Raw genomic sequence first — 15,019 nt, 5'->3', positions numbered from 1 at the left:
CAGCCTCCAAGACCAGGAATGTTTAGGTCACACAGCCTCCAAGACCAGGAATGTTTAGGTCACACTGCCTCCAAGACCAGGAATGTTTAGGTCACACAGCCTCCAAGACCACGAATGTTTAGGTGACATAGCCTCCAAGGCCAGGAATGTTTAGGTCACACTGCCTCCAAGACCAGGAATGTTTAGGTCACACAGCCTCCAAGACCACGAATGTTTAGGTGACATAGCCTCCAAGGCCAGGAATGTTTAGGTCACACTGCCTCCAAGACCAGGAATGTTTAGGTCACACTGCCTCCAAGACCAGGAATGTTTAGGTCACACAGCCTCCAAGACCAGGAATGTTTAGGTCACACAGCCTCCAAGACCAGGAATGTTTAGGTCACACAGCCTCCAAGACCAGGAATGTTTAGGTCACACTCTCGAGTCAAAGTGTTGACTAAACACTTCCCTTATACAGTCAGGTATCATGGCTTGGTCAATCAACATTCACATTTTCTTTACCTAATTACAAATTGTACTTCAGAAACCATTGGGCTCAGACTTACATTATGGGAAGGAGAAGTCTGGAAGGAGCTCTGAGTCTGTTCAGACTTGCGTCTCCTCATTCTCCTCAGACTTGCGCCCATCCACTTGGGCTGGACGGTAGAGCGACGGACCCGCTTCCTGCAGGTCGGCGTTCAATCCCCGACCGTCAAAGTAATTGGGCACCATTCCTTCCAGCCGTCCCATCCCAAATCCTTATCCAGACCCCTTCCAAGTGCTATATAGTCGTAATGGCTTGGCGCTTTCCCCCTGATAATTCGCGGAAATCTCCTGTGTCAGGTGAGTACGACGGGCTCACCTTATCCCGTGCTACTTGGAACTTTTTGTTCCAATTACCCGAATCTAAAACCACAACAACATCCTGATAATTCTTTTCCCTTCCTAAGACTTATGTCGTTTTTCTTCCAGTAAGACATGTCACCTTATTCATTTACCTGGAGCGTACCTGTGGAGGGTTTCGAGTGTTCTATTTCCTGAGTCATGCCCGAGGCCAGGGTCAACTTGTGATAACTTGGTCCAACAAGCTGTTGCTTGGAGCGGGCCGCAGGCCCACATATCCACTACAGCCTGGTTGGCCCGGCACTTCTTGCAAGAACTTCTATAATTAGTTCTTGAAGAATTCCAAGTTAGTTCAAGCAATGCAGGCGATGAGTCACAATAACGTGGCTGAAGTATGTTGACCAGACCACACACTAGAAATTGAAGGGACGACGACGTGACGTTTCGGTCCGTCCTGGACCATTCTCAAGTCGAGAATTTCTAGTGTGTGGTCTGGTCAACATAGTTCAAGCAATATTTCTAATGATTCCTGGGAGGGTGTTGAACAGTTGAGGACCTCTGGTGTTCAGACAGTGGTCTCTGATTGTGCCTATGGCACCTCTACTCCTCACTGGTTCTGTTCTGCATTTCCTTCCGTGTCTTCCGCTCCAGTATGTTGTTCTTCTACTGTGCAAATTTGACACCTGGTACTCAAGTACTTCCATAAATTTATTATTTGATACAATTCTCGTCTCCTTTACAGAGTACATTTTGAGAGCTTTGAGACGGTCCCAATAATTTCGTTATTGTAAATAATAATTTAACTTTCCACATATGCTCTACATTATTTAAAATGCACAAAAAATCAGCTTAGGTTATACTTTTACAGGAACACAAATTATTGAATTGAGTATACGTCAAAGTTTAGTTGCCATTGATAATTTCACTGAAATGGTTTATTGTAATGGGTAATTATATGGGAGATTTTTTTTGTAATGGGCTATTAAATGGGAAATTTTCTGAGCATTACTTCTTCATTAAACTTTGAATTATTAATAACTTTCACGAAGGAAGGCGTTCTTGAGGCCAGCTGCTGATCGCACGATGAGAAGCGCTTTGGCAGTGTATATTAGTCATTGAGACTGATAGTCTCTGCCTGCCTCTCCTTCTCTCCCTGCCTCTCCTCCTCTCCCTGCCTCTCCTCCTCTCCCTGCCTCTCCTTCTCTCCCTGCCTCTCCTCCTCTCCCTGCCTCTCCTTCTCTCCCTGCCTCTCCTCCTCTCCCTGCCTCTCCTTCTCTCCCTGCCTCTCCTTCTCTCCCTGCCTCTCCTTCTCTCCCTGCCTCTCCTTCTCTCCCTGCCTCTCCTCCTCTCCCTGCCTCTCCTCCTCCCCCTGCCTCTCCTCCTCTCCCTGCCTCTCCTCCTCCCCCTGCCTCTCCTCCTCTCCCTGCCTCTCCTTCTCTCCCTGCCTCTCCTTCTCTCCCTGCCTCTCCTCCTCTCCCTGCCTCTCCTCCTCTCCCTGCCTCTCCTCGTCTCCCTGCCTCTCCTCCTCTCCCTGCCTCTCCTCCTCTCCCTGCCTCTCCTCCTCTCCCTGCCTCGCCTCCTCTCCCTGCCTCTCCTCCTCTCCCTGCCTCTCCCTGCCTCTCCTCGTCTCCCTGCCTCTCCTCCTCTCCCTGCCTCTCCTCCTCTCCCTGACTCTCCTCCTCTCCCTGCCTCTCCTCCTCTGCCTGCCTCTCCTCCTCCTCTGCCTGCCTCTCCCTGCCTCTCCCTGATGTAGACGAGTCAGTCTTCACCATTAACAATAAGAGCAGCAGACGGCTGGGGATGCTGGTGTGGGATCTGTGTTGATCTCCCGCGGTCCTTACTGACCTGCCTCTCCCCCCTGCCTCTCCTCCCTGCCTCTCCCTGCCTCTCCCTGCCTCTACCTCATCTCCCATCCTCTTCCTCACCTGCTTCTCCTTGAGGCTCCTACTGTTTCCAATTATCTCCCTGCTTCTCCCCTTGCTACCTCTCCTCTCCATTCCTATTCATGTTTCTGTTCCTCTCCCTTCATCTTCCCTACTTCCGCGTCTCTTGCCCCTGCCTCCCCTACTCTCCCTGGCGAGGACAAGGTACACCTCGCCATTAACAACCAGAGCGCCGGGAGGCTGGGATGCTGGAGCACGATTTGTGCTGATCTCACGCGGTCTCTATTGACCTTTATTGCACACACCCGCTTGTGTGTGAGCTCCTTCACCCTGGCCTGGGCGTCCCACGGGCCCTCCACCGCCTTCTGCAACAGTAAAGTTGCAACATTATGTCATGTTAATACTTGCACGTATTGGGGGACATGTGAAGTGATTCGCGAGTCTGTTTCTCCGTCTTTGATTAAAGTGTGAGTATTGGGGAGCCGGTCGGCCGAGCGGACAGCACGCTGGACTTGTAATCCTGTGTTCCGGGGTTCGATTCCGGGCGCCGGCGAGAAACAATGGGCAGAGTTTCTTTCACCCTATGCCCCTGTTACCTAGCAGTAAAATAGGTACCTGGGTGTTAGTCAGCTGTCACGGGCTGCTTCCTGGGGGTGGAGGCCTGGTCGAGGACCGGGCCGCGGGGACACTAAAGCCCCGAAATCATCTCAAGATAACCTCAAGAGATCATAAGTGAAGCTCGTGAACTGTATTGTATTGCAGTATATACAACTGCTTAACATGGAATTCTGAAAAAATACAAAAAGCCTCTTACAACGGTGAGTGAGGGACAGTGAAAAATCTATTGTTAATGCAGTTTGTCTTGGCCTGATAAAATTGATCAATAAGAAAGCTTATATTGACCCTTATATTGACCCTTTCCAGGTTAGTGAAAGGAGTACAGAGGTTATATATGGACTCCACCTCAAGCTGACGAGGCATTTCATGTGATTGGTGAACATTTAAGCCAGTTACAGGTATTCTTTCGTATTTGGCCCACATACCGTAGAGGAAACACCTTATACATTTGGCCCACATACCGTAGAGGAAACACCTTATACATTTGGCCCACATACCGTAGAGGAAACACCTTATACATTTGGCCCACATACCGTAGAGGAAACACCTTATACATTTGGCCCACATACCGTAGAGGAAACACCTTATACATTTGGCCCACATACCGAGTAGTTAACATATATACACTAGTGCAAGACACTGAGACAAATTGAAATTATATAATACCTTGCATTGTTTATTTCGTGCTGTTGCTTGCTTTGCTTGTATGTTTTACTTCACTACTTTCTCATCACCTACTTTCCCCCTCCTCACCTTTCTTCTTGCCATATATTGATTCCCTATCCCACGGCTCTATATACGGGCTCACCATAGCCCGTGCTACATGCACACTCCGTCCTGAATAGCTAAATCTTTAACAACAACAACAACCACGGCTCTATAAGGCTCCAGAGATAATCCAAAACTTTAGACCACAATCGACTTGAGAATGGTCCAGGACGGACCGAAACGTCGTCGTCCCTTCAATTTCTAGTGTGTGGTCTGGTCAACATACTTCAGCCACGTTATTGGAACTTTAGACCACATTCATTCCAAATATTCCACTTAAGGGCTATTCATGCCCGTGCCATCTCTTGGGTGGCTTAATCTTCATCAATCATCAAAACTTTCTATTGGCTGTGTGGGATGAGTTGATTGTTCCCCGCCTGAGGATACTGCAACATATTCTCTGTAGGCATTCAAATATCAGTGTATCCCAGGGTTAAAAAAAATACATTGTGAACTAATCTGGGGATTAATTCAAGTTGGTTGTATGTTTCCAGTAATATAGGAATTTGGTATATATTGATATTAGTATATGAATGAGAAGCGAAGGGCCGTGATTGGGGGGTTTAGTATCGAGAGTGAATCTTAAATTGAGTTTAATTTACGTGACTTGATTTGCGAAAAATATATATATATATAAATATATATATATATGTCGTACCTAGTAGCCAGAACGCACTTCTCTGCCTACTATGCAAGGCCCGATTTGCCTAATAAGCCAAGTTTTCATGAATTAATTGTTTTTCGACTACCTAACCAACCTAACCTAACCTAACATAACTTTTTCGGCTACCTACCCTAACCTAACCTATAAAGATAGGTTAGGTTAGGTTAGGTAGGGTTGGTTAGGTTCGGTCATATATATACGTTAATTTTAACTCCAATAAAAAAAAATTGACCTCATACATAATGAAATGGGTAGCTTTATCATTTCATAAGAAAAAAATTAGAGAAAATATAATAATTCAGGAAAACTTGGCTTATTAGGCAAATCGGGCCTTGCATAGTAGGCTGAGAAGTGCGTTCTGGCTACTGGGTACGACATATATAAATATATATATATATATATATATATATATATATATATATATATATATATATATTGTCCTGGGGACCATTCAGGCTTGTTCGCATATATAAATATATATATATATATAAATATATATATATATATAAATATATATATATATATATATATATATATATATATATATATATATATATATATATATATATATATATTTAATGATTAGAGAATGAAGTTTTAATGTGGCAGAATACTGAATGTTGAATGTTATGAAATAAACTTCAATTATTCGTCTGTGAGTTTCTATAGTTAATATTAATGTATAAGTCACTAGAATATGTCAAGTTTATAATTATATTAAAAATTATAACAATTATTATAATTCATATAATTTATTAAGTAAATTATATTTATTTTTATCGTGTGTGTTATTTTCATTTAATTTTTTTGTGCATTACTATTTTTGCCATTTATCATCTGTTCAGGGGCATCCGGGCATCTCCTGGTCCCCCAGCATCAGGGGCATCCGGGCATCTCCTGGTCCCCCAGCATCAGGGGCATCCGGGCATCTCCTGGTCCCCCAGCATCTGGGGCATCCGGGCATCTCCAGGTCCCCCAGCATCAGGGGCATCCGGGCATCTCCAGGTCCCCCAGCATCAGGGGCATCCGGGCATCTCCAGGTCCCCCAGCATCAGGGGCATCCGGGCATCTCCTGGTCCCCCAGCATCAGGGGCATCCGGGCATCTCCTGGTCCCCCAGCATCAGGGGCATCCGGGCATCTCCTGGTCCCCCAGCATCAGGGGCATCCGGGCATCTCCTGGTCCCCCAGCATCAGGGGCATCCGGGCATCTCCTGGTCCCCCAGCATCAGGGGCATCCGGGCATCTCCTGGTCCCCCAGCATCAGGGGCATCCGGGCATCTCCTGGTCCCCCAGCATCAGGGGCATCCGGGCATCTCCTGGTCCCCCAGCATCAGGGGCATCCGGGCATCTCCTGGTCCCCCAGCATCAGGGGCATCCGGGCATCTCCTGGTCCCCCAGCATCAGGGGCATCCGGGCATCTCCTGGTCCCCCAGCATCAGGGGCATCCGGGCATCTCCTGGTCCCCCAGCATCAGGGGCATCCGGGCATCTCCAGGTCCCCCAGCATCAGGGGCATCCGGGCATCTCCTGGTCCCCCAGCATCAGGGGCATCCGGGCATCTCCAGGTACCCCAGCATCTGGGGCATCCGGGCATCTCCAGGTCCCCCAGCATCTGGGGCATCCGGGCATCTCCTGGTCCCCCAGCATCAGGGGCATCCGGGCATCTCCAGGTACCCCAGCATCTGGGGCATCCGGGCATCTCCAGGTCCCCCAGCATCTGGGGCATCCGGGCATCTCCAGGTCCCCCAGCATCTGGGGCATCCGGGCATCTCCAGGTCCCCCAGCATCAGGGGCATCCGGGCATCTCCAGGTCCCCCAGCATCAGGGGCATCCGGGCATCTCCAGGTCCCCCAGCATCAGGGGCATCCGGGCATCTCCAGGTCCCCCAGCATCAGGGGCATCCGGGCATCTCCAGGTACCCCAGCATCAGGGGCATCCGGGCATCTCCAGGTACCCCAGCATCAGGGGCATCCGGCCTTCTCCAGGTCCCCCAGCATCAGGAGCATCCGGCCATCTCCAGGTACCCCAGCATCTGGGGCATCCGGCCATCTCCAGGTCACCCAGCATCAGGGGCATCCGGCCATCTCCAGGTCACCCAGCATCTGGGGCATCCGGGCATCTCCAGGTCACCCAGCATCAGGGGCATCCGGCCATCTCCAGGTCACCCAGCATCTGGGGCATCCGGGCATCTCCAGGTCCCCCACCATCTGGGGCATCCGGGCATCTCCAGGTACCCCAGCATCAGGGGCATCCAGGCATCTCCAGGTACCCCAGCATCAGGGGCATCCGGCCATCGTTCAGTTCTCCAATAGAGACTGAGTTGATGAAAACGAACATGTGATCTCTTGCCTTGACTGGTGCTGTTGAAGGTCCTTCTGAACCTTCATATATATATATATATATATATATATATATATATATATATATATATATATATATATATATATATATATATATATATATGTGTGTGTGTTGCACATGTTGCACAACCAGGTGGCGCTGCCACCCACAGGGAAGCAGCCAAATCCCATAAGTATAGAGAACTGGATCACCACTACAATTTTGTCCCCATTGCTTCTGAGACACTCGGCGCCTGGGGTAAAAGTGCTACCAGTTTTTTGAAGGAACTGGGTTCTAGGCTCATTGAAACAACAAGGGACCCAAGAGCTTAGATTCTAAATTAGAAAAAATATAATATCAGGAAATATCAGGAAAACTTGGCTTATTAGGCAAATCGGGCCTTGCATAGTAGGCTGAGAAGTGCGTTCTGGCTACTAGGTACGACATTATATATATATATATATATATATATATATATATATATATATATATATATATATATATATATATATATATATTGTTGTGCAATAATTGACTGTTGATTGCTGGTGTTGACTTTTTGATGTGTAGTGCCTCGCTGATGTCGAGCCGCCTGCTATCGCTGTACCTATCGATGATTTCTGTGTTGTTTGTCAAGACTCTCAACCAGACCATCACCAGAGAAATATTAACAAACAACACAGAAATCATCGATAGGTACAGCGATAGCAGGAGACTCGACATCAGCGAGGCACTACACATCAAAAAGTCAACACCAGCAATCAACAGCCAATTAATGCACAACTATATTCTACCCACTTCAAGGCATCGTATGGGCCAATAGGCCCTCTGCAGTTACTTCCATTCTCATGTACCCACCTCACCCAAACCAATAAAAATCAAGTGTTATGTCAAATGTTTCATACACAGTGTATCAAGTGTATCATAGGTGTAGGTCATAAGTGTAGTGTTAAGTGTAAAGAAGTCTTTGAGAATGTAAGAAGCCCTTAAGAAACGCTTCTAGGCGTCAGACTATTACTAAAAAGGAATTTTGGAGAATTGATATTTTTATTTCCACCTTACAATGAAGAAAAACATAAGAAATACTGAAAAAAAAATCGTTTTAGAATTAATAATCTTACTTTTTCGGTCATATTCAACATATTCAGGTGACAAGTCGCCAATATATGTCATTCTTAAAAAAGACGAATATCTAGCGAAAATGAACATCATACTCTCTGACCAAACTAAGTTCCAAAGGGTAACGAAGGACACTACAGCCGAATTAAAAGCAAAGGTCAACAAACTGATCGAAACTGTGAACGCCAAGAAATCCGGACTCCACCTGCCAAAGATCATTGGGGAATATAAACCCGGATATGCGTATGGAAATGTCAAGACACACAAACCTGGAAACCCACTTCGGCCAATCATTAGCCAGATACCCACACCCACGTACAGACTGGCGAAGCGACTCAACGGCCTGCTGACTCCTTATGTTCCTTGCGCCTTCAGCCTGAAGTCTCCAAAGGAATTTGTTGACTTACTGCGGGGCACACGAGCCACAGGGATAAGAGCCTCGTTGGACGTAGAATCGCTGTTTACCAACGTACCTGTGGACGAGACAATCGGGATGATAGCCGACAGAGTGTATCGTGATCCAGCCTGTACTCCTCTTGACATACCAGAAAATATTCTGAGGAAACTACTCCAAGCTTGTACTAAAGAGGCACCCTTCTTGAGCCCGGATGGGCACATGTATAAGCAAGTAGATGGGGTCGCCATGGGTTCTCCCCTAGGTGTCCTGTTTGCAAACTTCTACATGGGTACCATCGAGCAAAAAGTCTTAGTCGACATGAACTTGAAACCGGCCATATACTGCAGGTATGTTGACGACATTTTTACACAGGTACCTGATGTCAGACATCTGCAGGAGCTGAAGGAGGCATTTGAGCAGAGTTCCGTGTTGCGTTTCACTTACGAGATGGAAAAGGATGGGAAGCTGCCCTTTTTAGATGTAACAGTCATGGAAAAGAGCGGAGGTTTCCACACTGCAGTCTACACTAAGGAAACGAACATAGGAATGTGCCTAAATGCCAACAGCGACTGCCCAGACAGGTACAAGAGGAGTGTTGTTAATGCATATGTCGACCGTGCTCTCAGCCACAGCTCAGAATGGAAGCAAGTCGACGAAGAACTCTGTAGGGTAAGGCAGGTCCTAGTCAACAACGGCTTCTCCAATGGTTTCGTCGAAGACATCATAAGAAGGAAAGTGAAACGCCATGCAACCTCTGAAGAGACAACTAACACAACACCTATACCCCCTATTAGACTATTTTACAGGAACTTCTTTTCCACAGCTCATAAAACGGAGGAAAGGGTCCTGAAAGATATTGTTAATAGAAACGTTATCCCTACAGACAGAAATCAGAGGATACAACTGACGATTTACTATAAAACCAGAAAAACGGCCAGCCTACTCATGAGAAACTCTCCAGACACAAAACAGAACGCTTTAAAAGAGACTAACGTCGTCTATGCCTTCAAATGCCCTCTTGGGGACTGTAAGCTCCAAAAAACCCAGTATATAGGCAAGACAACAACATCTCTTTCTAGGCGTTTAATGATGCATAAGCAACAGGGCTCCATTAAGGAACATATAATCTCTTCCCACAACCAAACCATCGCCAGAGAAATCCTAGTAAACAACACAGAAATCATCGATAGATACAGCGATAGCAGGCGGCTTGACGTTTGCGAGGCACTACACATCAAGAAGTCAACACCAGCAATCAACAGCCAATTAATGCACAACTATATTCTACCCACCTCAAGACTCCGCTCCAATATAGAAGCATCAAGAAATATGGACCAATAGGCTTTCTACAAACACTTCTATTCAATATCCATTGTTTCGTGTTCTGTCTTGTGTTGATGAAATTAATACCCTATTAATGCCACATCTTGTTCTGTCTTGTGTTAATGCCACCTCACCCCTTCCACCTCACTCAAATGTAGATATAAAATCGGAGATGCGTAAGTTCTATTCAGTTGTGTATTTGTGAACTAAAGTCTTTGAAAATGTAATAAGTTTTACGAAACGCGCTCGTGTCGCGTCAGACTAGAAATAAAAATGAATTTTGGAGAATTGATTTTTGATTTACCTCCAACAGTGAAAAGAAATGTACGAAAGATTGAGAAAATTCGTGTTAGAATTATTAATCTTACTTTTTCGGTCATATTTAATAATATATGTCTACAGGAAAGACTGCTACCAAAATATACTAATATATATATATATATATATATATATATATATATATATATATATATATATATATATATATATATATATATATATATATATATATTAACAAAAGGGAAGGGAGTACCACCTCTGGTTGGAAGAAGGGGGACCCATAGCCTCGGAGGAAACCACACATAACGCACTGGAGGGAATGTAGGTCCCCTCCAATACAGTTTCTGTGTGCTTTTCTCCTACCACCCCCTTCCTTTTTTTTTTTTTTTTTTTTTTTTTTTTTCCTTTATTGTGTATTTAAAGGTTACAAAACATACAAGACAAATGCCTAAAGGATGCCTATATATATATATATATATATATATATATATATATATATATATATATATATATATATATATATATATATATATATTTGGGTAGCAGGCGTTCCTTAAAGCATATATGTGTAAATATGAGCTAGAAAATGCCTGGTAACATGTCAACAAGGGATAAACAACTAGAGAAGTCACCAACAATTTCAGAAGATATTTACAAAAGTTGAGAACAAGGCCGCCACAACTGACAACTCACAACATAAAACTCTATTACAAATCCTCTATGAGATCACAGTATAAATATGAAGACTAAAACAAAAAATATATTTTGAAATGGGAGTGAATCCGACAGTCCCTGACCGCTTGACAGTCCCTGACTGCTTGACAGTCCCTAACCGCTTGACAGTCCCTGACCGCTTGACAGTCCCTGACTGCTTGACAGTCCCTAACCGCTTGACAGTCCCTGACCGCTTGACAGTCCCTGACTGCTTGACAGTCCCTGACCGCTTGACAGTCCCTGACTGCTTGACAGTCCCTGACCGCTTAACAGTCCCTGACCGCTTGACAGTCCCTGACCGCTTGACAGTCCCTGAACCAAAGATTGGTCTCACCGAGACATAAATAATTTATACTCTGGGAATCTAAAATATTTTAACTTATTTTTATAGTCAATTATTTTATAATTGACATATGTAATAATTGTCAAAATAAATTGACAAACATTTATGTAAAATAATAGAAGCCTGATGAATTGTTCATACTCGTCAGCGCTTTGAAATGACACTAACTACCCTTGGGGCTAACTACCCCTGGGGCTAACTACCCCTGGGGCTAACTACCCCTGGGGCTAACTACCCCTGGGGCTAACTACCCTTGGGGCTAACTACCCCTGGGGCTAACTACCCCTGGGGCTAACTACCCTTGGGGCTAACTACCCTTGGGGCTAACTACCCCTGGGGCTAACTGCCCCTGGGGCTAACTACCCTTGGGGCTAACTACCCCTGGGGCTAACTACCCCTGGGGCTAACTACCCTTGGGGCTAACTACCCCTGGGGCTAACTACCCCTGGGGCTAACTACCCCTGGGGCTAACTACCCCTGGGACTAACTACCCCTGGGGCTTACTACCCCTGGGGCTAACTACCCATGGGACTAACTACCCCTGGAGCTAACTACCCTTGGGGCTAACTACTCCTGGGGCTAACTACCCCTGGGGCTAACTACTCCTGGGGCTAACTACCCCTGGGGCTAACTACTCCTGGGGCTAACTACTCCTGGGGCTAATTACCCCTGGGGCTAACTACCCCTGGGGCTAACTACTCCTGGGGCTAACTACCCCTGGGGCTAACTACCTCTGGGGCTAACTACCCCTGGGACTAACTACCTTTGGGGCTAACTACCCCTGGGGCTAACTACCCTTGGGGCTAACTACCCCTGGGGCTAACTACCCCTGGGGCTAACTACCCCTGGGGCTAACTACCCCTGGGGCTAACTACCCCTGGGACTAACTACCTTTGGGGCTAACTACCCCTGGGGCTAACTACCCCTGGGACTAACTACCCCTGGAGCTAACTACCCTTGGGGCTAACTACTCCTGGGGCTAACTACCCCTGGGGCTAACTACTCCTGGGGCTAACTACCCCTGGGGCTAACTACCCCTGGGGCTAACTACCCCTGGGGCTAACTACCCTTGGGGCTAACTACTCCTGGGGCTAACTACCCCTGGGGCTAACTACCCCTGGGGCTAACTACCCCTGGGGCTAACTACCCCTGGGGCTAACTACCCCTGGGGCTAACTACCTTTGGGGCTTACTACCCTTGGTGCTAACTACCCCTGGGACTAACTACCTTTGGGGCTAACTACCCCTGGGGCTAACTACCCTTGGAGCTAACTACCGCTGGGGCTAACTACCTCTGGGACTAACTACCCCCTGAAGCTAGCTACCACTGGGACTAACTACCCCTGGGACTAACTACCCCTGGGGCTAACTACCTCTTGGGTTAACTACCCCTGGGGCTAACTACCCCTTGGCCAATTAAATACAATAATTTCTGAACATCTGATACTTTCAACCATTAAATGAATACATCCCCCTAATATACATGAAACATTCCGCATTATATATATTAGGCCAAACACCAGGCTATATAACTTTTATAGTTATAAACATTTAAAGAATTGTCAACTGGCATGCAATATTGCAGGAAATGTTTGAGATACGCGCCAGTTGTCCTGATATTGGAAGCCCTGCAAGGTCGCCTCACTCAACTTCCCATCCACTATCACTCTAGTAACTTATATATATATATATATATATATATATATATATATATATATATATATATATATATATATATATATATATATATATATATATATATATATATGTCGTACCTAGTAGCCAGAACTCACTTCTCAGCCTACTATGCAAGGCCCGATTTGCCTAATAAGCCTAGTTTTCATGAATTAATGTTTTTTCGACAACCTAACCTACCTAACCTAACCTAACCTAACGTTTTTGGCTACCTAACCTAACCTAACCTATAAAGATAGGTTAAGTTAGGTTAGGTAGGGTTGGTTAGGTTCGGTCATATATCTACGTTAATTTTAACTCCAATAAAAAAAAATTGACCTCATACATAATAAAATGGGTAGGTTTATCATTTCAAAAGAAAAAAATTAGAGAAAATATATTAATTCACTAAAATTTGGCTTATTAGGCAAATCGGGCCTTGCATAGTAGGCTGAAAAGTGAGTTCTGGCTACTAGGTACGACATATATATATATATATATATATATATATATATATATATATATATATATATATATATATATATATAACTACCCCTGGGGTTAACTACTCCTGGGGCTAACGTACCTTGTAGCCAGAACGCACTTCTCAGACAATTATGCAAGCCCCGATTTGCCTAATAAGCCAAGTTTTCCTGAATTAATATATTTTCTCTAATTTTTTTCTTATGAAATGATAAAGCTACCCATTTCATTATGTATGAGGTCAATTGTTTTTTATTGGAGTTAAAATTAACGTAGATATATGACCGAACCTAACCAACCCTACCTAACCTAACCTATCTTTATAGGTTAGGTTAGGTTAGGTAGCCGAAAAAGTTAGGTTAGGTAGTCGTAAAAACATTAATTCATGAAAACTTGGCCTATTAGGCAAATTGGGCTTTGCATAGTTGGCTGAGAAGTGCGTTCTGGCTACTAGGTACGACATATATATATATATATATATATATATATATATATATATATATATATATATATATATATATATATATATGCGGAAAATCCACAGAGAAATATGAAAGGAGGTGAACGTTTCGGCTTTGTTAAAGCCTTTGTCAACACCAGACTGACTAAGGAGAATGGAGAAGGGGGAGGATATATAGGCCGACACCTGACCAACCCATCCCTAGGGTTGGTCAGGTGTAATTAACCAAAAACAGGTATAGCTTAGATTAGAATAGGCTTTAACAAAGCCGAAACGTTCACCTCATTTCATATTTCTCTGTGGATTTTCCGCATATATATATATATATATATATATATATATATATATATATATATATATATATATATATATATATATATATATTCTAGTTGTATTCATCCATTTGTTCTTGTGGGGGTGGAGCTGTGCTCTATCGACCCGCCTCTCAACTGTCATTCAATCAACTGTAACTAACTACTAACAATTTTTTTCCACACAAACACCCAGGAAGTAGCTCCGTAATAGCTGTCTAACTCCCAGGTACCTATTTACTGCTAGGTAACGGGGGCATCAGGGTGAAAGAAATTTTGCCCATTTGCTTCTGCCTGGTCCGGGAATCAAACCTGGGCCATAGAATTACGAGCCCTGCGCGCTGTCCACTCAGCTACCAGGCCCAGTGTGTGTAATCACCTATTTGTGCTTGCGGGGGTTGGGCTCTGGCTCTTTGGTCCCGCCTCTCAATCGTCAATCAACAGGCGTACAGGTTCCTGAGCCTATTGGGCTCTATCATATCTACACTTGAAACTGTGTATGGAGTCAGCCTCCACCACATCACTTCCTAATGCATTCCATTTGTCAACCACTCTGACACTAAAAAAGTTCTTTCTAATATCTCTGTGGTTCATTTGGGCGCTCAGTTTCCACCTGTGTCCCCTTGTGCGTGTGCCCCTTGTGTTAAATAGACTGTCTTTATCTACCCTATCAATTCCTCCGAGAATCTTGTATGTGGTGATCATGTCCCCTCTAACTCTTCTGTCTCCCAGTGACGTGAGGTTTAATTCCCGTAGTCTCTCCTCGTAGCTCATACCTCTCAGCTCGGGTACTAGTCTGGTGGCAACCTTTGAACCTTTTCC

The 15,019-nt window shown here is 45.0% G+C and overlaps 1 protein-coding gene across 1 annotated transcript; it reads left to right on the top strand.

Annotated features, from left to right (window-relative positions):
* Positions 1–773: 773 nt before the first annotated feature.
* Positions 774–7,074, top strand: LOC138353774 (collagen alpha-5(IV) chain-like). The gene is made up of 3 exons (XM_069307174.1): positions 774–822; positions 1,691–1,769; positions 5,601–7,074. The coding sequence occupies exons 1-3, from the start codon at positions 774–776 to the stop codon at positions 7,072–7,074; spliced, it is 1,602 nt and encodes a 533-aa protein (XP_069163275.1).
* The last annotated feature ends 7,945 nt before the right edge of the window (positions 7,075–15,019 follow it).

This window comes from Procambarus clarkii, chromosome 59, assembly GCF_040958095.1.
Source record: "Procambarus clarkii isolate CNS0578487 chromosome 59, FALCON_Pclarkii_2.0, whole genome shotgun sequence".
NCBI classification, from domain to species: domain Eukaryota; kingdom Metazoa; phylum Arthropoda; class Malacostraca; order Decapoda; family Cambaridae; genus Procambarus; species Procambarus clarkii.
The sequence above is the reverse complement of the archived record's forward strand: the minus strand, read 5'-3'. Positions and strand labels throughout refer to the sequence as shown.

Excerpts from the sequence above, each read along its gene's own strand:
- LOC138353774 (XM_069307174.1), top strand. The coding sequence starts at position 774 with ATGGCTTGGCGCTTTCCCCCTGATAATTCGCGGAAATCTCCTGTGTCA. Across the intron at positions 823-1,690 it reads GCGGAAATCTCCTGTGTCAG|GAACACAAATTATTGAATTG; the intron begins GTGAGTACGACG and ends ATACTTTTACAG. Across the intron at positions 1,770-5,600 it reads GAAATGGTTTATTGTAATGG|GGGCATCCGGGCATCTCCTG; the intron begins GTAATTATATGG and ends TCATCTGTTCAG.